Source organism: Coturnix japonica, chromosome 1 (assembly GCF_001577835.2).
Source record: "Coturnix japonica isolate 7356 chromosome 1, Coturnix japonica 2.1, whole genome shotgun sequence".
Lineage (NCBI taxonomy): Eukaryota > Metazoa > Chordata > Aves > Galliformes > Phasianidae > Coturnix > Coturnix japonica.
Window position 1 is genome coordinate 52,622,857 of NC_029516.1, and position 21,232 is coordinate 52,644,088.

General features: G+C 45.8%; 1 protein-coding gene across 2 annotated transcripts in view; it reads left to right on the forward strand.

Moving 5' to 3' along the window:
* Positions 1 to 20,897, forward strand: part of WASHC1 (WASH complex subunit 1) — a 35,445-nt gene extending 14,548 nt beyond the window's left edge. For both annotated transcript variants that reach the window (XM_015865888.2, XM_015865891.2), the window contains 9 exons: positions 11,114 to 11,225; positions 11,876 to 12,022; positions 16,077 to 16,213; positions 16,814 to 16,949; positions 17,782 to 17,986; positions 18,457 to 18,621; positions 18,959 to 19,117; positions 19,438 to 19,506; positions 20,076 to 20,897. In XM_015865888.2, the coding sequence (XP_015721374.1) occupies positions 11,114 to 11,225; positions 11,876 to 12,022; positions 16,077 to 16,213; positions 16,814 to 16,949; positions 17,782 to 17,986; positions 18,457 to 18,621; positions 18,959 to 19,117; positions 19,438 to 19,506; positions 20,076 to 20,227 (1,282 nt within the window). In that variant the 3' untranslated portion in view covers positions 20,228 to 20,897. The remainder of the gene's footprint in view (positions 1 to 11,113; positions 11,226 to 11,875; positions 12,023 to 16,076; positions 16,214 to 16,813; positions 16,950 to 17,781; positions 17,987 to 18,456; positions 18,622 to 18,958; positions 19,118 to 19,437; positions 19,507 to 20,075) is intronic.
* Positions 20,898 to 21,232: the final 335 nt, after the last annotated feature.

Consider the following 21,232-nt stretch of genomic DNA (forward strand, 5'->3'; position numbering starts at 1 on the left):
GGTTTTCTAGAAACAGAATTTGAAAGCTTGTGAAGTGGAACTTGAGAGATGTTCCAGAACTATTGGGAAAGGCTTTAAGAGTTGGTATATGAGAAGGTCAGTTCAGCATGCCTGGATGGCTGGTGGCCGCTGGCAGTAGCAACCATCCCATGTGTTCAAGGAGAGGGAAGAGATAGCAAATGTTCTGTAGGAGTCCAGATTAAGACTTTCTGGATGCTGCTAAAATCCCTAAGCTTAAAATTTCATGTGATCTGAGGCCAAGGCTCCATTCAGATACCTTGACAACACTATGGAGTGATGAGGTAGGGAGCACAGTTACAGCTGTCATGGCTTGAAATGAAATTGAAATACTAGGAATGTTGAGACCGAATGGTATTAAGTCCTTAAAAGATATTTCCATAAAAGATGAAACAAACATGATGGACAGAATTCTTGCTCATTTCATGAAGTGCTGAAAAACTGTGCCTTTTGGCCTTTCAAAGATTAAATGTGTCTTTTGAAGGAGAAGAACAGAATGTTAAATTAGACTCTGAAAGTTTCTTTTTATGACATTGTCATTGAAATGTAGTGATGGTTACTTAAGCCCCTGCTCTAAGTCTAACATCAGCTTTTCCACATCAGTTTCTATCACTAGCAGTCTGTTTATCTTTGAATCCCATTCCCCCAAAAAGACACTGATCAATCTGTTCTGCTTTAAGAGATTGAAAGGCAGTCTTGAACTTGATAAGCTGTAGCCCTCTTTCTGCTAACAAAGCCTACAGCGTAGTTTAAAATGAGCAATTTAAAGAATGATTGAAGTGCTTCATCCTCAGTATCCTCCTCCAAGCAGTCTTAAACTTGTCACACCTAATAGTAAGTGTGCAAATAGAAGTATGGTTTAATAATAACTGGGACACTCAGTCTAGGCATTAATGCAAAGCATTCTCAAAGCATGAGATGACTTTGCATTAGCTACAGAAAACATTCTTTGGGGGAAGAAGGGCTCTTAGTACTTCATTCTGTATCTGAAAACAAAACGAGGGAAAATTATGCCCAGGCTGCTGAAGTGGCTGAAAGGAGCACGAAAGGAAACGCAAGTCTTAGCTATAATCTCAGTTACTAAAAATAAAATGAATGGCTTAGGTGCAATCAGACTAAACTGATGATATATCAGCTTGCTGTAAGTAGTTTTTAAGAAGAAGAAGAAAAAAGAAGAATTAAAATGCAGAAGTTTCAGAAGTGTTTTCCCACTCCTGAATTTGGTCTCAAGACTGCTTTGAATAAAAAGTCAGGCAATAATTTCGAACTTCACAGAGCTCTTGAGTGGATTCTCTCTGTACTTCTAGGGGCCCTTCCTGGTGATAGAATATCTAATGGAAACATGAAGCAGTTTGATCAAAACAGGTGGCATGTGCAGTACAAAAGACAAGTGGTAAAGAGCGTCAGATAAACATTTAATCCAATCACATGCATATTGTATTGGTTTTCTGACTTAACTTTTATTGCTTTTTGTTTGTAAGGGGTTTTTATATATCTGTAGGCTAAAATGAGTTTACTACCATCTATAGACTCCCTACGGCTCAGCTTAACTTCTCTACAGTTTTTAAAGAGATATAATTTTTAACATGAGTGTCGCCAGATGTAGTAGCTGCCATTGTTTATTATTCGCTATCTTACAAAACAGATAAAACCCATTTCAGAATCATTTACGGAAATAAGAGCTGTGGCAGGAAGACCAAAAGAAGCAAATATTAAACTCATTTGTGAAGGTGAGAAGTAATTATCTGGATAAACATTGCTTTCTTTCAACAAATATTTTAAAACACAGTCAATTTGTGGACAGAGCTGTGACTAAGTTGAAGGATGGGTCATTTTGTATACCTTAACAGCTATAAATTGACCTAAACTTTTGTGATCTATCCTGTAATAAAAAATATAGAGGTATAATTACTCCTTCTCTCAATCACTTTGAGAAGTGGTAGCCTAAGAGCTAATTCCTCTCTGCTATTGACTGACTTAGTTGCTTACTAAACTTCTGGAAGGAAAAGGTAGCATGAAGTCCAAACACCATGGAATTGTAGCGACACTTGTAGAAGCTTATGGAGTTCAGAAATAAGTACAATTTATTAATGCAGTCAGGTTGTTAATGGCTGGAAATGGTAATATCCTGGAGCCTGAGAGCAGCATATCCAGAAATAATAGTGGTGATGTTGTGTCCTTAGTGCTGTATAGGTATGAGAGAAAAGATTCCCACATTGAGCCTGAAAGCAGATGGTTTTACTGTGTTGGAAGAGACCTAAGAGCCCTTTGAGAAATAAAGAAAAGAAAAATTGGCAGGAAGTGGAAGCGCTGGTCATCTGTCTGTGGTGCTGATCTCTCTCCTATGAGGAAAGGTCGAGGGAAATGGAATTGTTTAGCTTGGAGAAGGCTCTGGGGAGACTTCATTGTGGCCTTCCAGTACTTGAAGGGAACGTACAAACAGGAGGGGGAATGGCTGCATAGTGATAGGACAAGGGGAATGGTTTGAAACTGAGACAGGGGAGGTTTAGGTTAGAGATTAGGAGGAAGTTTTTCACACAGAGGGTAGTAACACTTTGAACAGGTTGCCCAAGGAGGTTGTGGAACCCCCATCCCTGGAGGCATTCAAGGCCAGGCTGGACGTGACTCTGGGCAGCCTGGTCTGGTGGTTGGCAGCCCTGCACATAGCAGGGGATTGAAACCAGATGATCATTGTGGTCCTTTTCAACCCAGGCCATTCTATGATCTGATGATTCTTCCCGCTACTGCCTCAAATGTCTGTAACTATTATTCTCCTCTAGAAATAACCAAGGAAGAATAAATTTTAACAAGGTAGTGTGTGCTTCACACCAAAAAAATAAATAAATAAATACAAAATTTCTTTCCCTTTTTCCTTGTTTTGTAGCCTGCAGGTATGGCGCTATCATCTGATTCTCCCACTCTTCCTGACACAATTGTTAAGTTGTTCTTTTCTTATACAAAGTGATAGCTCTACCTTCTCAACCAGCTTCAGATGCCGGACTCTCACACATGTGTTGGAATCATTTTCTCTTCCTATGGATGAGTTTTGTCTATTCAGTCAGCCCTGAAGGAAGAGTTGCAAACAAGTCACTTTGTTTTACAGGCATGACTTCCATCGGGGGTCTAGTGTGGAGAAAACTGTCTGGAAAATAACACCAAGAGGCTTGAAATGTGTTTTACTGACTCCCACCTCTATAGATGGTACTGTGTGCACTGTGGAGAGAGTTGGGGGAGGATACAGCAGTGCCAAAGGTCTGTTCTTCACACTTGACTGGCGTATTAAATTCTCTTTCTGCAGTCCTTCTTTTTGACTAGCTGTGGTTCTGTCATTGGCCTTTTTCAGAATGGGGTAGGTTAGAGTTTGGGTGTAAATGCAGTTGATGGTTGAGACAGAACAGTGCTTTTGGAGGCAGCAGGTCAATTTGCAGATGATAATAGAGGAAAAATAAGAACTTGTTAATGTTAATCCTCCAAATAATCAATTTATTGAGGGAATCTACTGTTCTCTGCCATTAGGGAGGGGAGAGAATGCAGGATTTAGAAGTAATGTGTGTTAAAGAGAAACCCCAGGAGGATAATGTAGTGTCTTCTGAGTTCAATGCCATTCTTAATTTATTCACGAATATGATCCTTATTCTGGATTAATAAATATTTTAAAAGGCAAAAACATGGTTTTATTTTACTTTGAGGAATTTAATTTTTCATCAAGACTGAAAGTAAGAAATGCTTGAGGGGCCTAAGAGGCATGACAGGACATTACTTGTAAGAAAAGAAGGTAATGCTGTTGCACTTCAGCCTAGCATTAGTGCAGCAATAATAGCTTCTCTGGTAATCAATTAAATGTACGTAGCATACCTGTCATTTCAGTAACTCAGCATCAAGACCAACTAAAAAATTCTTGTTCTATCTGTTGCTTTGGCCCAGTGACTAGATTTCTCTGGCTCCACTTCAACAACAGCGCTTTTGAAAGTAGCATCTTGGTTTTAGACCAAACTCAGGACTTTTCTATGTGACTTTTTTGAGAGGCAGTCTGAGAAGCTTCTAACTCCTGTTGGGGAACCAAGCACTAGGCAGGACTTTGTTTGTTCTTTATACAGTTTAGGAAATGAAATAACAAAACATCACCAAAATCATACCTTTCATTATGCTTCATGCTTACTTCGTCTGCAGGGGATTAGCTGCTGCTGAAGGCATTGGTCCGTGAGAATATTTATTGTGTTAATATTTTACAAATAGAGTAGACTAACAGAATTTTTGAATTTACAGTCCTGGAAGTTTTGTGGTGGAGAGGGAGGATTGCAAATTATGCTGTACAAATTTGTTCTGGTATTACTGCAAAAGCAGTATGTCCATTGTTAATGACTGTTTGCATGTCACCACTTAGGGAAGATGGATTTAAAAGGATGCTGAGGAAGATGAAATCATGTGTCTAGAAATGTTCTCAAGGTGATGTCTGATGACTGACGTGCCACAGAGATCTTCACTGAAATGATAGAGCAGCTGTCGAAGTAGAAAGGTTCTGCTTTTCAGTTCAGTTACGAAAAGCCTTCTTGATGGGGCCCAAAGTTTTTTGGGGAAAAGTAACCAGAAATGTCTTATAAGTACTTTAATCACTCAGGAAAGGTGTTGGATGAAAAACGTGATAAAAAGTTACTCTTATTTTGTGGAGCACTTAGGCTGAAATTAGCTTGTTGATGGGCGTATCGTGGAAGGTGCCTTTTGAGATTTGAGTGTGACTGCAATTGATTATAGGAAAATGAAGAAGTAACATGAATCAGACCCTGTTTGTGAAGTGCAAATATTTTGAAATGAAAAGCAACATTGGCAATAAATAAGGAAATAAATGTTTCTTTTACAAGAAAGAAACCCTTTTTGAAAGAGAGGGATATGTTACGAGAAGTTAAAATTGGAAGGCCAAGTTGAGAAAGGGAAAAGGTATAATTAGCAGTGAGGTTTCTTAGCAAAGACCTGGTAACTATTTCTGAGAAAGCAATTCTAACGTGGTTGGGCTTATTTTCTTTGTAAGACCATTTGGAGGGGAATCTTGAGTCAGCATTGGTTGTCACAGGATGGTGAGGAGGATCATTGTTGAACAAAAGCAGTGAGTGGCTGTGGTCAGTCCATAATGCTTAGTTTCTGCTGTTCTGTCTTGGTCACTCTCCACCCCTGCTTCCTGCACTCTGACCAGCCCAGGCTTCTCCTTCAGGCCTCTCCATGGACTGCAGCTCCTTCAAGCCTCATTTGCTGCTGTACCATGGGCTCCTCCATGCCTGCACATGGTGCCCATGGGCTGCTGGAGGACAGGTCATCTGCTACAAACCAGCCTGACATCTTGTTCTGTATGCTTAAGATGATGTGGGCTTGCTTTCCCGTTGTGAGGAAGACTCTGCAAATGTCAGTCTTGCTTCCCTACTTCATCACTGTGTTGTAGCAAGGCTTCTCTGGTTCCAAGTGAGACAGGGGGTGGGGAAGCTGACATGGGCTTTCAAGTGCTAGGCTCCTATTACCACATTCAGGTGAAGTTCTGAAGCTTCAGCCAATTTGGTCTGGTGTCTCGTGCATTTTTCTCTCACAACCCCACTTGGGAAAAAGCACGCATCAGATATTTTAGTCTGGAGTGATCTGTCTTCTCTGACGTCTCCTGACAGGAAATGTGGAGTGAGATCTTGATTAAGAGTAAAGGGCACAATGAAAGAGTTGTCTGTGTAGAATCAGATATGGTGCCAGATTGAAGACTGTTCACCACAGGGTCACCTGGATTCCACTCCGAAGTTTCCTGTGAAGGCTTTTCTTGGGAGAACAGCGCTGCAGAGGAGCATGTATTGCAGTGACAGGTCATCATTTAAAACACTTTCCATTTCTGCGTAAACTTAATTCCCAGTGAATGAAGTTCTTGCTTCACCTTGAGAAGGATCCTTTTGGATGAGAACATGACCTCTGAAGAGCAGATCATGCTGAGGGTAACCTGACAACCTTCATCACCTTCCAGGCTGCAAAACTGTTTGGCATTGCGGGAATGGGGCAATATGCGAATGCTGGAACACCTGCAAATCAGGCTTAAGGAGCAATCAAAGTGTGATAAACATTAATTAGTATAATACCCAAACCCTTAATGGAGGAAGGAACATTGATTGCACTGTCTCACTTGGGATTTCTTTCTGCCAGAGACGATGTATGATGACAGCTTCTGATTACACTTACTCAGACATGAAATAAGACTTTAAAAACTGCTTAAATATGAAGGAGAGAGAAGAGCAGAAAGCAAACAAGTTGATCTTTCTTTGAGTGGCTGGACGTGTTTGGCTTTCTGTAAAAGCATACGTTTTTGCTTTTTGCCTTCCCGACTTTTAAGGTAAACTGTCATTGTGAGATGGCTTTGAATGCTTCCCTGGATTGCTGTAAACAGTGAACATTTTAGCAGCTTTTCGCTTGCCCTCACCATCTCAATTCTGCAGTGTTGTTGGCTGCTGGGTAGAGTCATTTTGTGGGAGTGGTGAGAAGGGGACTCTGGCTTCTCACAGTCCGTTTCTGGCTGTGCTGGTTGTTGCACTAAGGCTGTTTGTAAAAGACACTCTAGTGCCTCATTAAACATGATTCTTTGTTAGCCAGCCGGGATGCACTGTGGTATTCTAGCCTAGCTCTCTTGGCTTGTTTCGGCCTTAGTGGACTCTGCACCTAAGCCCTTAGTTACAGGTACCAGAGGTATTAGTTGATCACTTCAGCAACCTGGGGAGCAGCCTTTTGGAAACCCATTGAACCTTTTCCTAGAGGTCTGGTGGTATATCATTGGTCAGCAGTGGCACCCTGCTGGTTTTCCTACCAGTAATTTGGATACGTGGCAGCCAACAGTGTTATTCTTCACCGTTACCCTGTTTCAGCACCAAGCTCCTTGTAGAGTCTGGGGATGTATTACATTTCAAGAACCATAAACACCGTCCCTTGTGATTCAAGGGAGGAATTTAATAAAGCTACACTTTGTAAGAAAAAAATAAATAAATGTAAAAAGCAGCTTGAATTTTGGGAAAAAAGCCAAGGGTTTATAGAACAAATTTACAGTGTGTACCTAGAGGTTTAGAATAACAGTGCCCAGCATCTCCCTGCTATCTGTCAGGAATGGAGCCCAGGCTGGGAGGAGACCAGAAATCTGACTTGCCGTGATGTGATCAGTCCTCATTTAAGGAACAACAACAACAACAAAAAAGTCATTTTATACTTTGGCTGCCTTATCCTCCTGTGCAACTTCGTTTCTCATTCTGCTCTGTAATGTTCTTTCTCCTTGGTTGATTGCTTACTTTTGTACTTCAGACATGAAATTGAAGTTCTTTGGTATTCCAAAGAGGTTTGCTCCCAGGCTCTGCTGGCTCACCTTTCTCATTCACCTTGATGTGGAGTTCACTTCTTCTCTCTCCTGTGTCCTAAGTTTTGTTGTCCCTGTCACTTTTGGGTGATGTGTGTGCTGAACATGGACAGCAAAGGGCCTCTTTCTGCTGTGATACTTCTCTCCAGCTCAGTTCTCTTTCCTCAAGCTGCTTTGTTCAGTCATTTTTCTGGTAACCTGTCAGCCTACCTTCAAATCTGCTCTGATTTTATTTTTTCTGATGCTGTCTGATCCCAAGCAAATATAGATGATAAAAATCTCAGTTTTAGCTTGGCCCTATGGACTGCTTGGAGACTAAGAGGAATATGTGGTTAATACCACAGCGGGTAATTGACAGGAAGCATCTTGTGTCTTTCATGCCAAATCCCGAATGCTTCATGTGGTTTTCCCGTGGGAGTAAGAGAACAATAATCTTTCCCCTCTGAGCGGGCACAGATGAAGCAGAGGAGATTTCTCTGTAGCTGCCTGAATATGAGGATTATCAGAGAAGTTATAAGGAGATAATAGGAAATGATAAACTCCATGGCTGCAGATGGGCTGGAAGATGCACAGCCTGTCAGGGCAGTGGTGAGGAGGGGGGAGATATTCCTGAGAACTGCTGTGGATGTTTGGAGTGAGTCTCCTCTAAAATGGGGAAGAACGTGAGGCAGCAAGGTGAGGTTCTAGGAGAAGAGGATCCCTCAGCTAAAGGTGAGGGGTGAGTGGGGCTTGACAGTATAAAGATTTTAGAGGGACAGAGGATGTGAAAGCTTGAGTCAAAGCAGCCGAAAGATTGGCTTTAATATCTGCATAGATAAAAATAAAAGTCTCTGTGGATTAAGAGATAATCCACTAGATAGATTTAATCTGCCACATGTATTACTTCCCCAAAGAAAAGCACTGGGATGGGAAGGTTGCCTTGGCTCTGTGCCCGGGTTTTGAAGGCAGGTGAATATATTCTTTCTCCTTCGGGCCCCCTTTTCCCTTGTCCCCAGTGCAGGGGAGGGCTGTCCTTGTGCACCTCCTGCTTCTCTGCAGCTCTGAAGTCAAGTTGAATCTAGCTGCGGGAGCTCCTGAAGCAGAAAAGAGTACCGAGAGCAGAGTAACACAGCAGTGACTAATAAGATGGGCACAGGGTAGCTTCAGATGGTGGTTGTGTTCTCAGCTGCCTGGGAACAGGATTCTGAGGGGCAGTAACAAACCATTTTATTAATATTCACCCTTCCTGCCCATCCTGCCATTGTGTTTCATATGAACACCACTGAGTAACTCAATCCTTTCAGCATGGGGACTGAAGTCTCAATGCAGCACTGCTTCGTATGCTTTGCCCTGTAAATCCTTGGGTACACAGTCCTCCAGCCCTTCGTGTTTCTTGTCTTTACAAACACCACTTTGACTGTAACTTGAACTGTGCACACGTAGCAGTCATACATTCCTTGGAGTTTGTGATGGAATGTCATTGATCAGTTGGATTGAGAGGGTTTAATCATTTTCTGATAGTTACCTTGGTCAGCAAGAAATAAAGCAGTTCTGGTGTGTATTCCTTCTGCCTTGCGTTCTGTGAAGGTGAATCTCAGGTGAAGGTTTTTGGCAGATCTCTTAATGTCAGACTGGCAAATCCTAGAGCAGGGATCATAGGAGAAATCACAGATCACAGGGTGCTTCTGGGGGCAGACAAAGTGACTTGAAACACCTGAGCTGGCACTGAATCTCAGAATCACAGAATGACCCGGGTTGGAAGGGACCTCAAGGATCATGTAGTTCCAACCCCCCTTGTCTGGCAGGGCCACCAAACATACACCTTTACTAGATCAGGTTGCCCAGGGCCCCGTCCAACCTGGTCTTGAACACCTCCAAGGATGGGGCATCCACAGCCTCCCTGGGCAGCACTGGACAGCTTCCTCGCCGTGTGCATGGAGTAGGCAGTCCTGTAGTGCCATTTTGTGGGTGACTCTTAATTATCTAGGAGTAGAAGGGAAGGATGAAGCTGTAGTTGAGTTTCTTCGGAATGGAGAGGAAGAGGTGGTACCTGGGGTGTGTACATAGGTAGCAAGAGAAGAAATTGCCAACTCGTTTGGCCTGCTTGCATTCTGGAGTAATAGGATGGAGAATGGGTACTGGTTTTCAGGCTTTGCTTAAGATTTCCTTCTGGAAGAGAAAGGTTTGCCTCATTGGCCTCTGAGACCTGGGTCTGGGAGTCAGCAGAGTGATGACTAAAAGTGTTTGACACCTTCTCTTAACTTTGAGCTTTTGGAAGGCTTTGCCAAGTTCTTTTAGGACAGAGGTCTACTCACAGGTGAGAGGGAAAATGACATCATTGATTTGAGGGAGAGAGGCAAAGCAGAAATAAATGACTAGTTTTTTTCATCTTTGGAGGAAGTAAAAATAGGCAGGTGCCCCCAGGAGCAGCTCTGGGAATGAGGTCAATCAATACGATTATGAAACATCTGCAAAGGAAGTCAACTGTGAGGTGGGAAAATTGGCTGGAAAGAACAGTTAGAAAAGATTTAGTTCCTCGGGAAGCGTCTCGTGCTTTAACAAAACAAGGCAATGGGACAGCCTTGTGACACATGGAATTTGCTGCAGACAGGTGCTAGGAAATGCATGCTGAAAGGAACAACATAAGCTACTCTGAGAACTATCAAGTATATAAACGATGTGGACTTCCTCCGCTGAGTCGGCGGGAGGGAGTGGGAAGGAAACCATGAACAGATTTGCATTTAGTGTTGGTACAAAATACAAGCTGTTAGGCTGTATTTAAAATAAAAGGATAGGGAAGTGGAGGATTCTACTGAGAGGTGGGATCTCATGAGGTTCAGTTTTGCTCATCTCCCACTCCAAATAGAGTAGAACGGGCTGTTTGCTCTCCTGCCCTGTGAACGAGGGTTTTCATGCCTTCAGAAAGAGGGGTGCATGGTTATAAGCAAGTAGAAACACTTAAATCTGGCTAGAGAAAGAAATGGGGGTCTTTCTGAATGAAAGGGGTTGAGCTGGCTGCTCTCTTGCTGCAGCCAGCAGGAGCCTTTAGTGGAGTCCATTTTTGCACCAGGTGAAAAGACAGCTTTGGTAGAGTTGGAAAGTGTTAATGTTACCTTTGTTACTGAAAGGGATTATACAGACAGAAGGAAAACAGAGCATAGGAGTTCTCTGCTTAAGTGCAAAGAGGGACTTGGGGATGGAGTTTAAAGAAAAGACCAAGATTGATTTTTACAGGCACAAAATGGTCCGCTGGAACTCGTTACTACAAAACAATGCTGAAATGAAGTACTATGTCTCCTGAAAGACTGTGGCCACAAAAATATTCTGTGCTGGTTTTGCTGAAGGGATGAAGTTTCAGAACAGTTGTTAGCGTTTGAGCTTGAAGTGGGGCTGCACCTAGTAGTTATGTATGGAGGAGGAGGGTCTCTTCTGAGAAGCTTGTTATCAATTGATAACTGCATGTGGCTTTCTTGTTAGCTGTATCTGCAATGAGGCAGGGGGGTTTCTGCACTCAGTTCTCCATCTTATGTTCTGTGCCTCAGCAAGGAGAATGTTGCACAGAGTTGTTTTGTTTCATGTTGGAGCACGTGAGAAACTCTTAATGGGACCAAGACAAGTATCTGACCCAGTGCTATCTTGCCTTGTGAGACAACCCTGACCACTGAGATTCATATCCTTCCCTTTGGTGTGGCCACTGGCTCTTGCCAAAAAATCTCTGGCTTTGGATTCTTACCCTTTAGCAATGTCCTTGTTCCTTAGGATCTCTCAGCGGGTGGAAACCAGCCGGGCACAGCTTCAGGCAATCAGTGAGAGAGTCACGCTCGCACAAGCAAAGATTGAGAAGATCAAGGGCAGCAAGAAGGCTATTAAGGTAGTGACTCCAATGAAAGCTGTCTTCCCTCCTTCTTTCTGTCTTCTATCTTTACCTCTGCAGAAAAACAGCTGCCCATCCACCTCTCTGTGCGTTGCTGCTGAGCAGGAGCTGTGATGAGAATCCCCATTTTGACAAGGCCAGTTAATGATTCTTCAACCCACGGACTACCCAGCTCCTGGCCATATGAGGCCTAAATAAGTTGTTGCCTTAGCTACTACCTTTGAAATGAAACAGCTTTGTGCTTCCCTATGCCCAACGCCCTCTCATTTCATGTTACAATCTTGCATTATTTGAATAGATAGACAGCCTCCCCTCCAATGCATGTTTATCTGTGTAAAACTAGTGGAAGTCTTCTTTAACCATTCCTGCTGTATTTAATGCAGTGTTTCCAGTTCCCTTCCTACACTTTGAAAGCCTTTCTGCCTCCTGTTGCTTACAGAGAGAGTGAATGTTTGGCATTTCAGCTTTCAAAACTGATGGCCCTCATGATGGTTTCTGTAGAAATAGCCCTTAGGAGCCTGTTGAGTCCAAGGCTCTCCATTCCCACGGGCATCACAGATCATGTGCCTTAATCTACTCCATGTGTTTCTACAGCAGAAGGTTGCTTAGTTGCTGGGATTTTGAAATCCCTCCTTGTCTCTCCTCAGGTATTTTCCAGTGCCAAGTATCCTGCCCCCGAACGGCTGCAGGAGTACTGTTCAATTTTTGCTGGTGCAGAAGACCCAGCTAAACAGAAATGGCCAAGACACAAGATCCAGAGCAAGCACCGAATGCTGGATGAAAAATCCTTGCAGGTAAGGAGGAGGAGAAAAGACCATGAGATGAACAAGAAAAGAGAAGTCTCCTTGATGAAGTAGACCAGAGTTTTAGGTGTAGGTGGGGAGCTGAACAGCTGTTGTCTGCAGTAGGTAATGTTTAAGGAGGTGGTGGTGTCAAGTTCCTTGTTTGTGTACTGAGTGACAGGGAGATGCGTCTTAGGATGGTCTGAGAGGTGATAGGTTTGATGTGAAGGAACTCCCCAACAATTTGGTTCAAAGTCTCCTTGCCTGGATTGGAAAGAAGAGAGGACAGGTTGGTATCTGTAAAGGTTACTGCATCTGTACTGTGCCAGGAGTAGCAGATGTGCTCGTCCTGGCAGGTCAGGGTTCAAGCTGTCAGCTTCCCTGCTTTCTTCCCCTTAAGAGACTTGCTTCCACATCCTTGTATGCCTTGACCCAAAAATAAACCTGCCACTGAATGTTTTATCACGTTAAACCTTCCTGAGTTTTAATGGAGTTGAGGTCTCTGTACAGCGAGGGAGTTATGAATATTTCAGCCAGGCCGGGAAGTGGGGCTGCTGGCCGAATGGACATCTGGCACGCTTGGGCAGGGTTTGTGCATCCTTCAAAGCCTGGCAGTATCCAAGGGCACAGCTGCATGGGACTTGTCAGCCAGCTGGGGCAAGCCAACTGCTGTTGTGCTGGCTGTCTGATGCCCCCATCCCATCAGACAGCCTACAGAGAGCAGAGGTACACCAGCATTGACAAGGGAGGGACTGGTACAGACCCTCACATAGGGGGAAGACTGAAAAGAGAATTAACTGGTAGAGGCAATGTCCCACATAGAGCAAATGGTGTGCCCATTTGACTTGCCTGCTGGTAAGTTCTGCATGATCTTCTTTGTGGCCTATGTCACTCACCTGCGGTGCCACCCTTCCCCTCACTAAGGTGATCTCTGTTCCATTTTGGAGCTATGCTCTCCATGATCAAGGCTGCCATCACCACAGGGGCGTTTGCAGACCTCATTGGATGTTTGTGCTTCTTCCCTCCTCCTGTGACTCAGTTCTCCCGTTGAGCTATTGCTTTTTTGGGAGGGCCCACAGCTTTGTCAACCATAACTCTTTTGTGGGGTAGGACAGTGCTGTGCTGACAGCTTATGAAAGATAGAAGGACCTGCAAGAGCGGCAGCTGCTGTGCAGTGGGGCTCAGCGTGGTTCAAACACCATCCAGGGGGACAGGGCCTTCTCATCTACAGCTGAGCATGAGCCTGATGTGCCTTGCAGTAATGAAATGTGACAGAGAGAAGTCTAATGTTTGCATTTATACCCTCCTCAATTATTCAGGGCTTTCAGCGGAGGCTCACTGCCTGTTTTCACTTCTAATGAGGGCCTCTTTGCTGGGAGCAGTCACGGTGGCCTTTGCTAATTTCACACACACACACACACACACACACACGCACACTCACACCCCACCAGGAAAGCAAGCTCTGCTCCTGTCATTTTGAGGGTAAGTAATGGCAGCCTGTGCTGAGTGCTCAGGGTTGGTGCTCTGAGGCGAACTGTATGTGGTTCTACAATTTTGTTTTAAAAACACTTCCCTTCTGGGAAATTCTCTTTTGCCCTCCATTCCACAAGCAAATGAAGACTCGGCTGGTGAGAGGACAGAGGCATAGGTTGGTAACATAAGCACCGACAGATGTAGATAGGGTCCTTATGTTAAGCCTGATTCACTGTGTATATGGCTGCGTTAGCATCTAGGCGCAGTTAAATGTGAGCTGGCTGCAGCCTTTTAGGGCTTCTAAGGTGCTGGACACTGCCTTTATGGGTGGGATATGTCTGAGTGCTGCAGGGTTCTCCACTGGGACTGGGGAGAGGTCCGACTGAAACTTGCAGGTTACTGGAGATACCTCATTAGACTTCAGCAGTGTCAGCAACCTGAGCTGCCCTGTATGCTCTGCTGAGTCCACCATAAGAGGAGTCAAACATTTCCTGACTTTTAACTGCTTTTCCAGCTAGCCTCCATTAGCATGAGAGGGAAGGGGTTTCTGATGCATCACCCCAATTCCCATCATAAGATTGCGTGTTAATTAAACCTCAGAACCAGCATGACTTATGTATTGTTAACCATAGGCTCTGAGGGAAAAAAGTGTCTGGAAGTGCACCATACACCATCCTGCTAGGTGCCAAATCACCATGTCCAGGTGTTGGAGCATTCAAGCACACTCCAGGACTTCAGTACATTGAGGCTGATGAACCTTTGGCTTACAGTCTTCATGTCACTTTAAGAGCACTCATTCTTAAGTGATATGCCAACCTGCGGAGTTCACAGTTGCAGGATATTATTGATGACAGGTACCTGATCTGAATATCAAAACAGATGTGGATATTTTAAGGCTTGCACTTTGGTGGCATTTAAATTAAAAAGATTTACATTTCAGAGCAGTACACTTGGTGCTTTTATAACTGCCTTAGATTAGACTTACAAGTAAATGTAGGTAATGGTTGGTTTCTCGCTCCACCCTTGAAGTGACACACAGTCTTCCAATGCTTATTGAAATCAACAAAAAGAGAAGTAAAATATATATATGTATTTGACGCGAGGGCTAAGCGTGTGTGAACAGTTCTGCAGGAACATCAGTGCTCCCTCATGCTTAACAAATCAAGTGTTGCAAAATGAATATTAATGATCAAAAAAGAACCTTTGTTTCTGAATCTCTGCTTCGAGAGTCTCTAAATAACAATTGACTCGTGTATTTTTGCCTATGTGCTGCTGCAGGAACACAAGGTGTTCGTTTCAGTGTATTTTTCACAAGTTGGAATCTGTTATTTGGAGGCACCTCCCAAGTCTTTTCCCACAGCGTTTGTAGACTCAAAGCACCGTACAAACTTGTGGTGGGTTTGCTGAGCTGTGACTAAGCCATTTCGCAGGATTTCTGACTACTGAATTCAAACCTGAAATTTCCATTAGTGGAAACTGCTTATGTTGCTGAGCTGAGGTCTTGAGGTCTTAAAACTGAACCAGCAATGGTCTCCAATTCCCCCCTGCAAGTATAAAGAACATCTGGTAATGCTGGAAGTAGCAAGGCATTAAAAGGCTGTGGGCAGCGTTGGAAGCTGTATCAGCATGGAGCTGAGAGGCTGCTGCTTGTCCCAGGTTGACCAAAGAATGAGTCACAAGGTGCTGAGGAAGGATGTGAGGAGGGGTCTAGGAGGAGAGTTTGCTGTTTCATAGGCTTTCTCTGGGTTCAGGGACAAATTCCTTTCCTCCCTGTAGTGCCGTGCATGCAGCAGTATGTTGTGGTCACTGAACATCATCCCCCAGAGCATCTGGCAGCGGGTGCTGTCATGCTAGCTGAAACGCCGCTCTGATCTGGGATGGCAATTCCTGTGCTCTGTAAAAGTCAAGCAGTTCAGATGTAATAAGTGCTTTTCTAAAGGGAGTTCTATATATTATGCATGAAGTTTTAGAACCAAGAGAGAGGAGATTTCAGTTCATTAGAGTTGAAAACTCCTGCAAATCCCTCAGGCTTTGCAAAACCATCTGGCACGTTCCACCCTGCGCACTCCTGATCTCTCTCCTAGTGAAGACATGCAATTTTTCCCTAACCTTCCTTTGCCTTCTCTGCGTACCCCACCAGTGGGATCACCCCTCCTAAAACATCAGGTGAAGGCAGCAGAGGGGAGGTAATAGAGATGTCTGGGGGCTCTGCTTGCATGAAAATGTCTGGTATCTCCCAGCTGGAGACACTATAGCAAACGCCTTGTTCAGACAGAGATGCTCAGTCCCTCCCTCTGGTTATAAGAACCCAAATGGCTGTTTTATTTTGATGGATTCTTGCCACTGGAAACACCAACAGTATCACCCATCTGTGGCACCAAAGACATATTTTATGGGCCTGAACGGATGAGATTCGTCACCTGGGGTTTCAGTTTTGTCTATGTGCTTTCTTGCTCAAAGGGAGGTAGAGAGGGGGAAGTAGAATTCCCAGACTTGGCAGTGGAACCATTAGTGCAGGTTTTGGTGGCTGGGGAGAGCCCACTGGCTTTGTTTTTTTGTAGTGTTTTGCTGCCTATTATCTGTCTTCTTGCAGGAGAAGCTCAAGTACTTCCCTGTGTGTGTGAACACCAAAATTCACCAGGAAGATGATGCAGAAGAAGGTCTTGGCAGCCTCCCAAGGAACATCAGCTCCCTCAGCTCCCTGTTGCTCTTCAACACCACGGAGAACCTGTGAGCTGGCTCAGTACCATGCTTGCCACCTGTCTCTGCTTGTGCCCAGAGGAGCTATCCCTGCCCCAGGGCAGCGGTGCTGCTTGCTTTCCTAGGGATCTTGCTTAGCAGACTCCTGACAGGACAGTGTTTGGTAGCTAGCAAGCCTTTCTCACTCACTCTGCTCCATGGGTGGAATCCTCCACTCACCTGCCTTCAACCCAGCTTAACACTTGTTTTTTTCCTGTCATCATCCTGTAAGTTCTCACCAGCCTTGAGAGCTGTTGTCACTTATACTCTGCCCCATTTGCCTGCTTAGGTACTTTCTCCTGATGGCTCCTCACAACAACATTTGACCACTGTCACTGCTTTAATGTCTCCATTGCCCACACACGCTGCACTTCCCTTTCCCATCTCACTTCACCTCATCCTTCTGCCCACACTGAAGAACTTTAAGTCCTAGCTGAGCTTTCCGCTGCTGGACCTCCTCTTTGTTCCCACTGATTATTTCCCCTCTTTTTCTTGTTCCACCTGCTTGAGTGACTAGGGAGCTCTCCTTCAAGTCCTTCTTGGCTAACACTGTTGAGGTGGCCTCGCTGAAATGTTTGCCTTCTGCCCTAGGTACAAGAAGTATGTTTTCTTGGATCCACTAGCAGGAGCAGTGACCAAGACCCATGTGGCTCTGGAAACAGAGACAGAAGAGAAGCTTTTCGATGCTCCTCTCTCCATCACTGAAAGGGGACAGCTGGACCGGCAGGTGAGATGTAGCCGAGGGGATGTAGTTGCTTCCAAGTCAAGGGTATGTACTTAGCTTTCCTAGAGGAGGAAAAAGCTTTTGTAGGGTGGAGAACAGTAGGGCAATGCCCCACCCCCCGTGGCTGCAGGGTAACTTGCTTATCAAAAAGACCTTGCCTATTTTTGTGCCTGCAGTCCTGATCTGTGCTTAATGGATGAGACAAAGCCCTTAAACTTGGCAGGTGTCTCTCAGTCATTTGCTGGATGGTGTGAGAAGTGTCATGTGATATGATTCACCTTGCTGCTGGACCTCAAAGTTATAGAGGACTTTGGAGACTCCATCACTTGATCATCTACCTCCCTTGTGCTAATTCCAGTAGAGGAGTGGCTGTGAGGTGCCACTGCTGGAAGGTGCCTGAGGGAAGGCTCATGCCCTATTGTTCCTGCTGGAAAGGGCCACTTGCTAATGAAAATGGAAAGGCCAACCAGCCTGAACAAAGGGGTGTGATGTTTGTTGTGACATGGGGCAGGCAGGGCATCAGTCTATACTGCCCCCACCTGACTGACCTTGTAACAAACACCCTGTAGTGACTGTACCTAGGGCTTTATTGGTGTATGGTTGAATGTGTGGTTTGGGGCTGGGGAAAGGAAGCTGGGAGCTTGTTGGGTCAGACTGGAGATTGTGTTTAGAAAACAAGAGCATAGAGTTGTATGGCCAGCTGAGGGCCAGCCACAGTAGCAAAGCCTACCTGAGAGCCCAGCCTTGGCTGTCATCCACGCTATTCTCTGCAGTGCCCCTGCTTGCTGCAAGGAAATGGAGTGCCTTCACAGCACTGTCCTTTTGTTTCTTTTAGGTAGCTGAAAATTACTTCTATGTGCCAGATCTGGGCCAGGTCCCTGAGATCGATGTGCCATCTTACCTGCCAGACCTGCCTGGCATTGCTGCAGATCTCATGTACAGCGCTGACCTCGGCCCTGGCATCGCACCATCTGCTCCAAGCAGTGCTATTCCAGAGCTGCCGACTTTTAGCACTGAGTCAACAGAGCCTTCACAAGCAGGTATTTCCAGTCACCATTCCAAGGACCCTGTGAAGGATGAAGTGGGAGGGGTTCGCTGGAAGAAGGTGGAACAAGGCAGAAAGTTCCTTAGTGGAGAGGTCAGAAGGGTGCTTTTGGGTCTGAGTCAAAGCTGCAGCCTGCTCAGGTGCTGGCCAGACTCTGGGCCTCTTGCCTCAGGTGACTGCAGAAGCCAAGGAACACTGTGCAGGGAGGGACTGGACTCAGAGCATCAAGGTAAGAATCCCTTGGGTGAGCTGGACAGGCCCAGTGGAATGGAGCTGGGGAACACAGTGAATCTCAGCCCCTGCCTTGGTCATATCTGCTGTAAGAGATGCTGCACAGGGTGAGAGTGCATGGTGCATGCTGAGGGACTTGTATGAGTTGCTGCTGAGGCTTGTGACACTCTCAGCCAAAGCTCTAAGATTGATATTCTCTGAGATTGTTCAGATGCAACTTCTTTTATCTTTCAGACCTTCAGGATCCTGGGCTCTTGCCACCTCCCCCGCCGCCTCCTCCCCCACCTCCTCCTGTTATGCCAACTGTTGTGCCTCCTCCACCGCCCCTGCCACAGCCTACAGCCCCCTCTGAACCGGGCCGGACAGCAAGTGAGGACAGTAGCAAGGCTGTGCCTGCAGGTAAGGGCTGCATACCTCCCATCTGCTTCACCGGCACAATCTAACTCAACTCCTTAGGTTCAGTTCATGCCCTCAGTACCCTTCCAGAATGGCCTCTTTGCCTTCCAGTGGAGGAGGGAAGCTGCTCCTGCCTACCTGTGGGGCTGCAGGCCTTCAGTTACATATTGGCAGGCCTCTTGCTGGTTGAGCTAAGTGTGAGCCTGCAACTGAAAGTGTCTACGTCAGGCTCACAGTCCCAAAAAGATGATGGCAGGGCATCAGAGCAGCTCTTTCTGTGAGGATTTGGCTGGGCTTGCAGCTGTACTGGGGCTGATGCGTGTCCTTCCTTTCCCTGCAGCTTCAGTCCAGGGAGCACCAAAGGAAGTGGTGAACCCCTCAACTGGACGTGCCAGTCTCCTGGAATCCATACGTCAGGCAGGGGGCATTGGGAAGGCCAATCTCCGCAGTGTCAAGGAGAGGAAGCTGGAGAAGAAGAAGCAAAAGGAACAAGAGCAAGGTACTGAGGCTCTTATACAAATCTCATCTTCCTTTCTCTCTGCCCTGGGCTGGGGAGTTGTAAGTCTTGAGGAAGACTGGCATCCAGGAGCACAAGGACTGTACAGAGCAGAGAGGTGCTCTCTTCTTACGGGCTGGCATAAGGTCTCAGTATTTCCATTTAGAGAGTGCTCTGTGGACTTGGTACACTCAATCTGCAAGGCAAGCATGCATTTTCTAGGTGGACACCCACTCTGTCTCTGGATGTGCTTTTACCTACCTTACTGCTAGGCTCAGACTGACTCTTCCTCCTCAAACTCTTGGGGTTTTGCTCTGTTTCAGTGAGAGCTACGGGACAAGGTGGAGATCTGATGTCAGACCTCTTCAACAAGCTGGTGCTGAGGCGCAAAGGTACTGTCACACAGGGTGGGCTGCTCCTTCCCCCTAGGGAGGAGGTAGAGCTTCTTCAGGCACCTCAATTGTCAGCCACAGCCCTAGAACCAGGGGCAGACCCCTTCCTAGGCCTGTGTGCCATGGCACAGCTGGGTGTGCATTTAGGATGTCTGGGGAATCTCCCATCTCATGATCAGCTGGAAACACCAGAGGGAGCGTGTGCCCAAGGCAAATAACGAGCTCTGAAAACTGCCAGGGAGAGGGGCTCTGCTGGGTGAGGGTGAGACAGCAGTATCCCATAGAATTTCATCAGTGCAAGGGGAGCTGATCCCCTCAGTCACCTTCAGAGCATCTGTGTTGCCCACAGAGGGCAGGGGAGGGCATGGACCTCAGGTGGAGCTCTGCTGAAACAAGGTCTTGAAGGGAGCTGTGGTGCTGTTTAAGCACATCTGCAGTTCTGCTTGCTTGGATCAGCTAGCTGCTAAAGGCACAGTGCCACGAGGCACGTGTTTCACCTCACCTTCACTAAGCCTGCGTGTTCTCTAGGCCCCAGGTGCCACTCACTGGAGCTTTTCCTTCCCTCCCAGGTATTTCAGGGAAAGGGCCGGGAGCCTCAGGAAACCCCGATGTTCCTGGCAGTCCTGCTGGTGCCTTTGCTCGTATGTCAGACTCGATACCACCCCTCCCACCCCCACAGCAGCCCCCAGGTGAAGAGGATGAGGATGACTGGGAGTCATAGATGGTAGCAGTTGTGCATCAGCATGAATCCCAGGACTCTTGAACTATGCACCTTTGAGTCAGCAGGCTGGAAGGACCTACAGAAGGTGGGCTGTGGCATGGGAGGGGCACCCTGTCATTTCTTCTGGAAGAGGGGCAGCAGGAAATAACCACAACCAAATTGTTACCGATGAGGGGTTTTGTTCTGCTGTCTGCTGGTCTCCACCCCAAATACTACAATCCAGTTCAAATCCTGCTGCAACTTACAATGAATCAATAAATCCTGCCTAAGCTGAAGGGCACTGGGGCAGCTTGTGCTCAGAGGATCAGAACAAGTATTGTTCCTGATTTCAAGGGCCCTTGGTCTTGCCTAATGTGGCTGGCGATGGCTGCAGGAGCATCCATGGCAGGCAAACAGTCCTTGCCTCATTTGTTTCCTGCTTGCTGAAGCTCGTGTTTGTTTGGGTGTTAAAAGTTCTGAGTCCTTGAAGATGAAGCTGGATAGTGGTGAGTGAGCAAATGAGAGTGAAAGGAGAGAGTCCATCCCTTCACAGAAAAGTCTAATTGCTGGTGCCTCTGTACTTGCTGGTTTCTTTCTGTCCCTGGCTTATGGCAATTCTTTGGCTGTTGCTTTCTGAACATTTGCAATAAAGCTCAAGGAAGGAGGTCTTAGCAGCCTTCTCTCTGATAAAGGAGGGAAACGTGCTCAATAAAGAGTAGCTTAAGGGAAAACCTACCCTCAGCTCAAGCTGGGGCTAACCTTACACCACCACCACCAACCTTAGGGCAGGAGGGTACAAAAAAAAGCCTGTATGCAGTAAAAAGCACAGAGCTATCCTTTGATTAAGATGTTATGATTAAAAGTGACCAAAGGAGAAATGGTGTGCTGCATTATGGGTGTGTCATTATTCCCCTTGAACAATGACTCACACAGTCCTTCAATCTAGTACCAGCTTAAAGCAAGGCAGAAAGAAGGAGATTAAAAAACTACCCCACATCTTACCTGCCTCGCTGTGTAATTCCAACA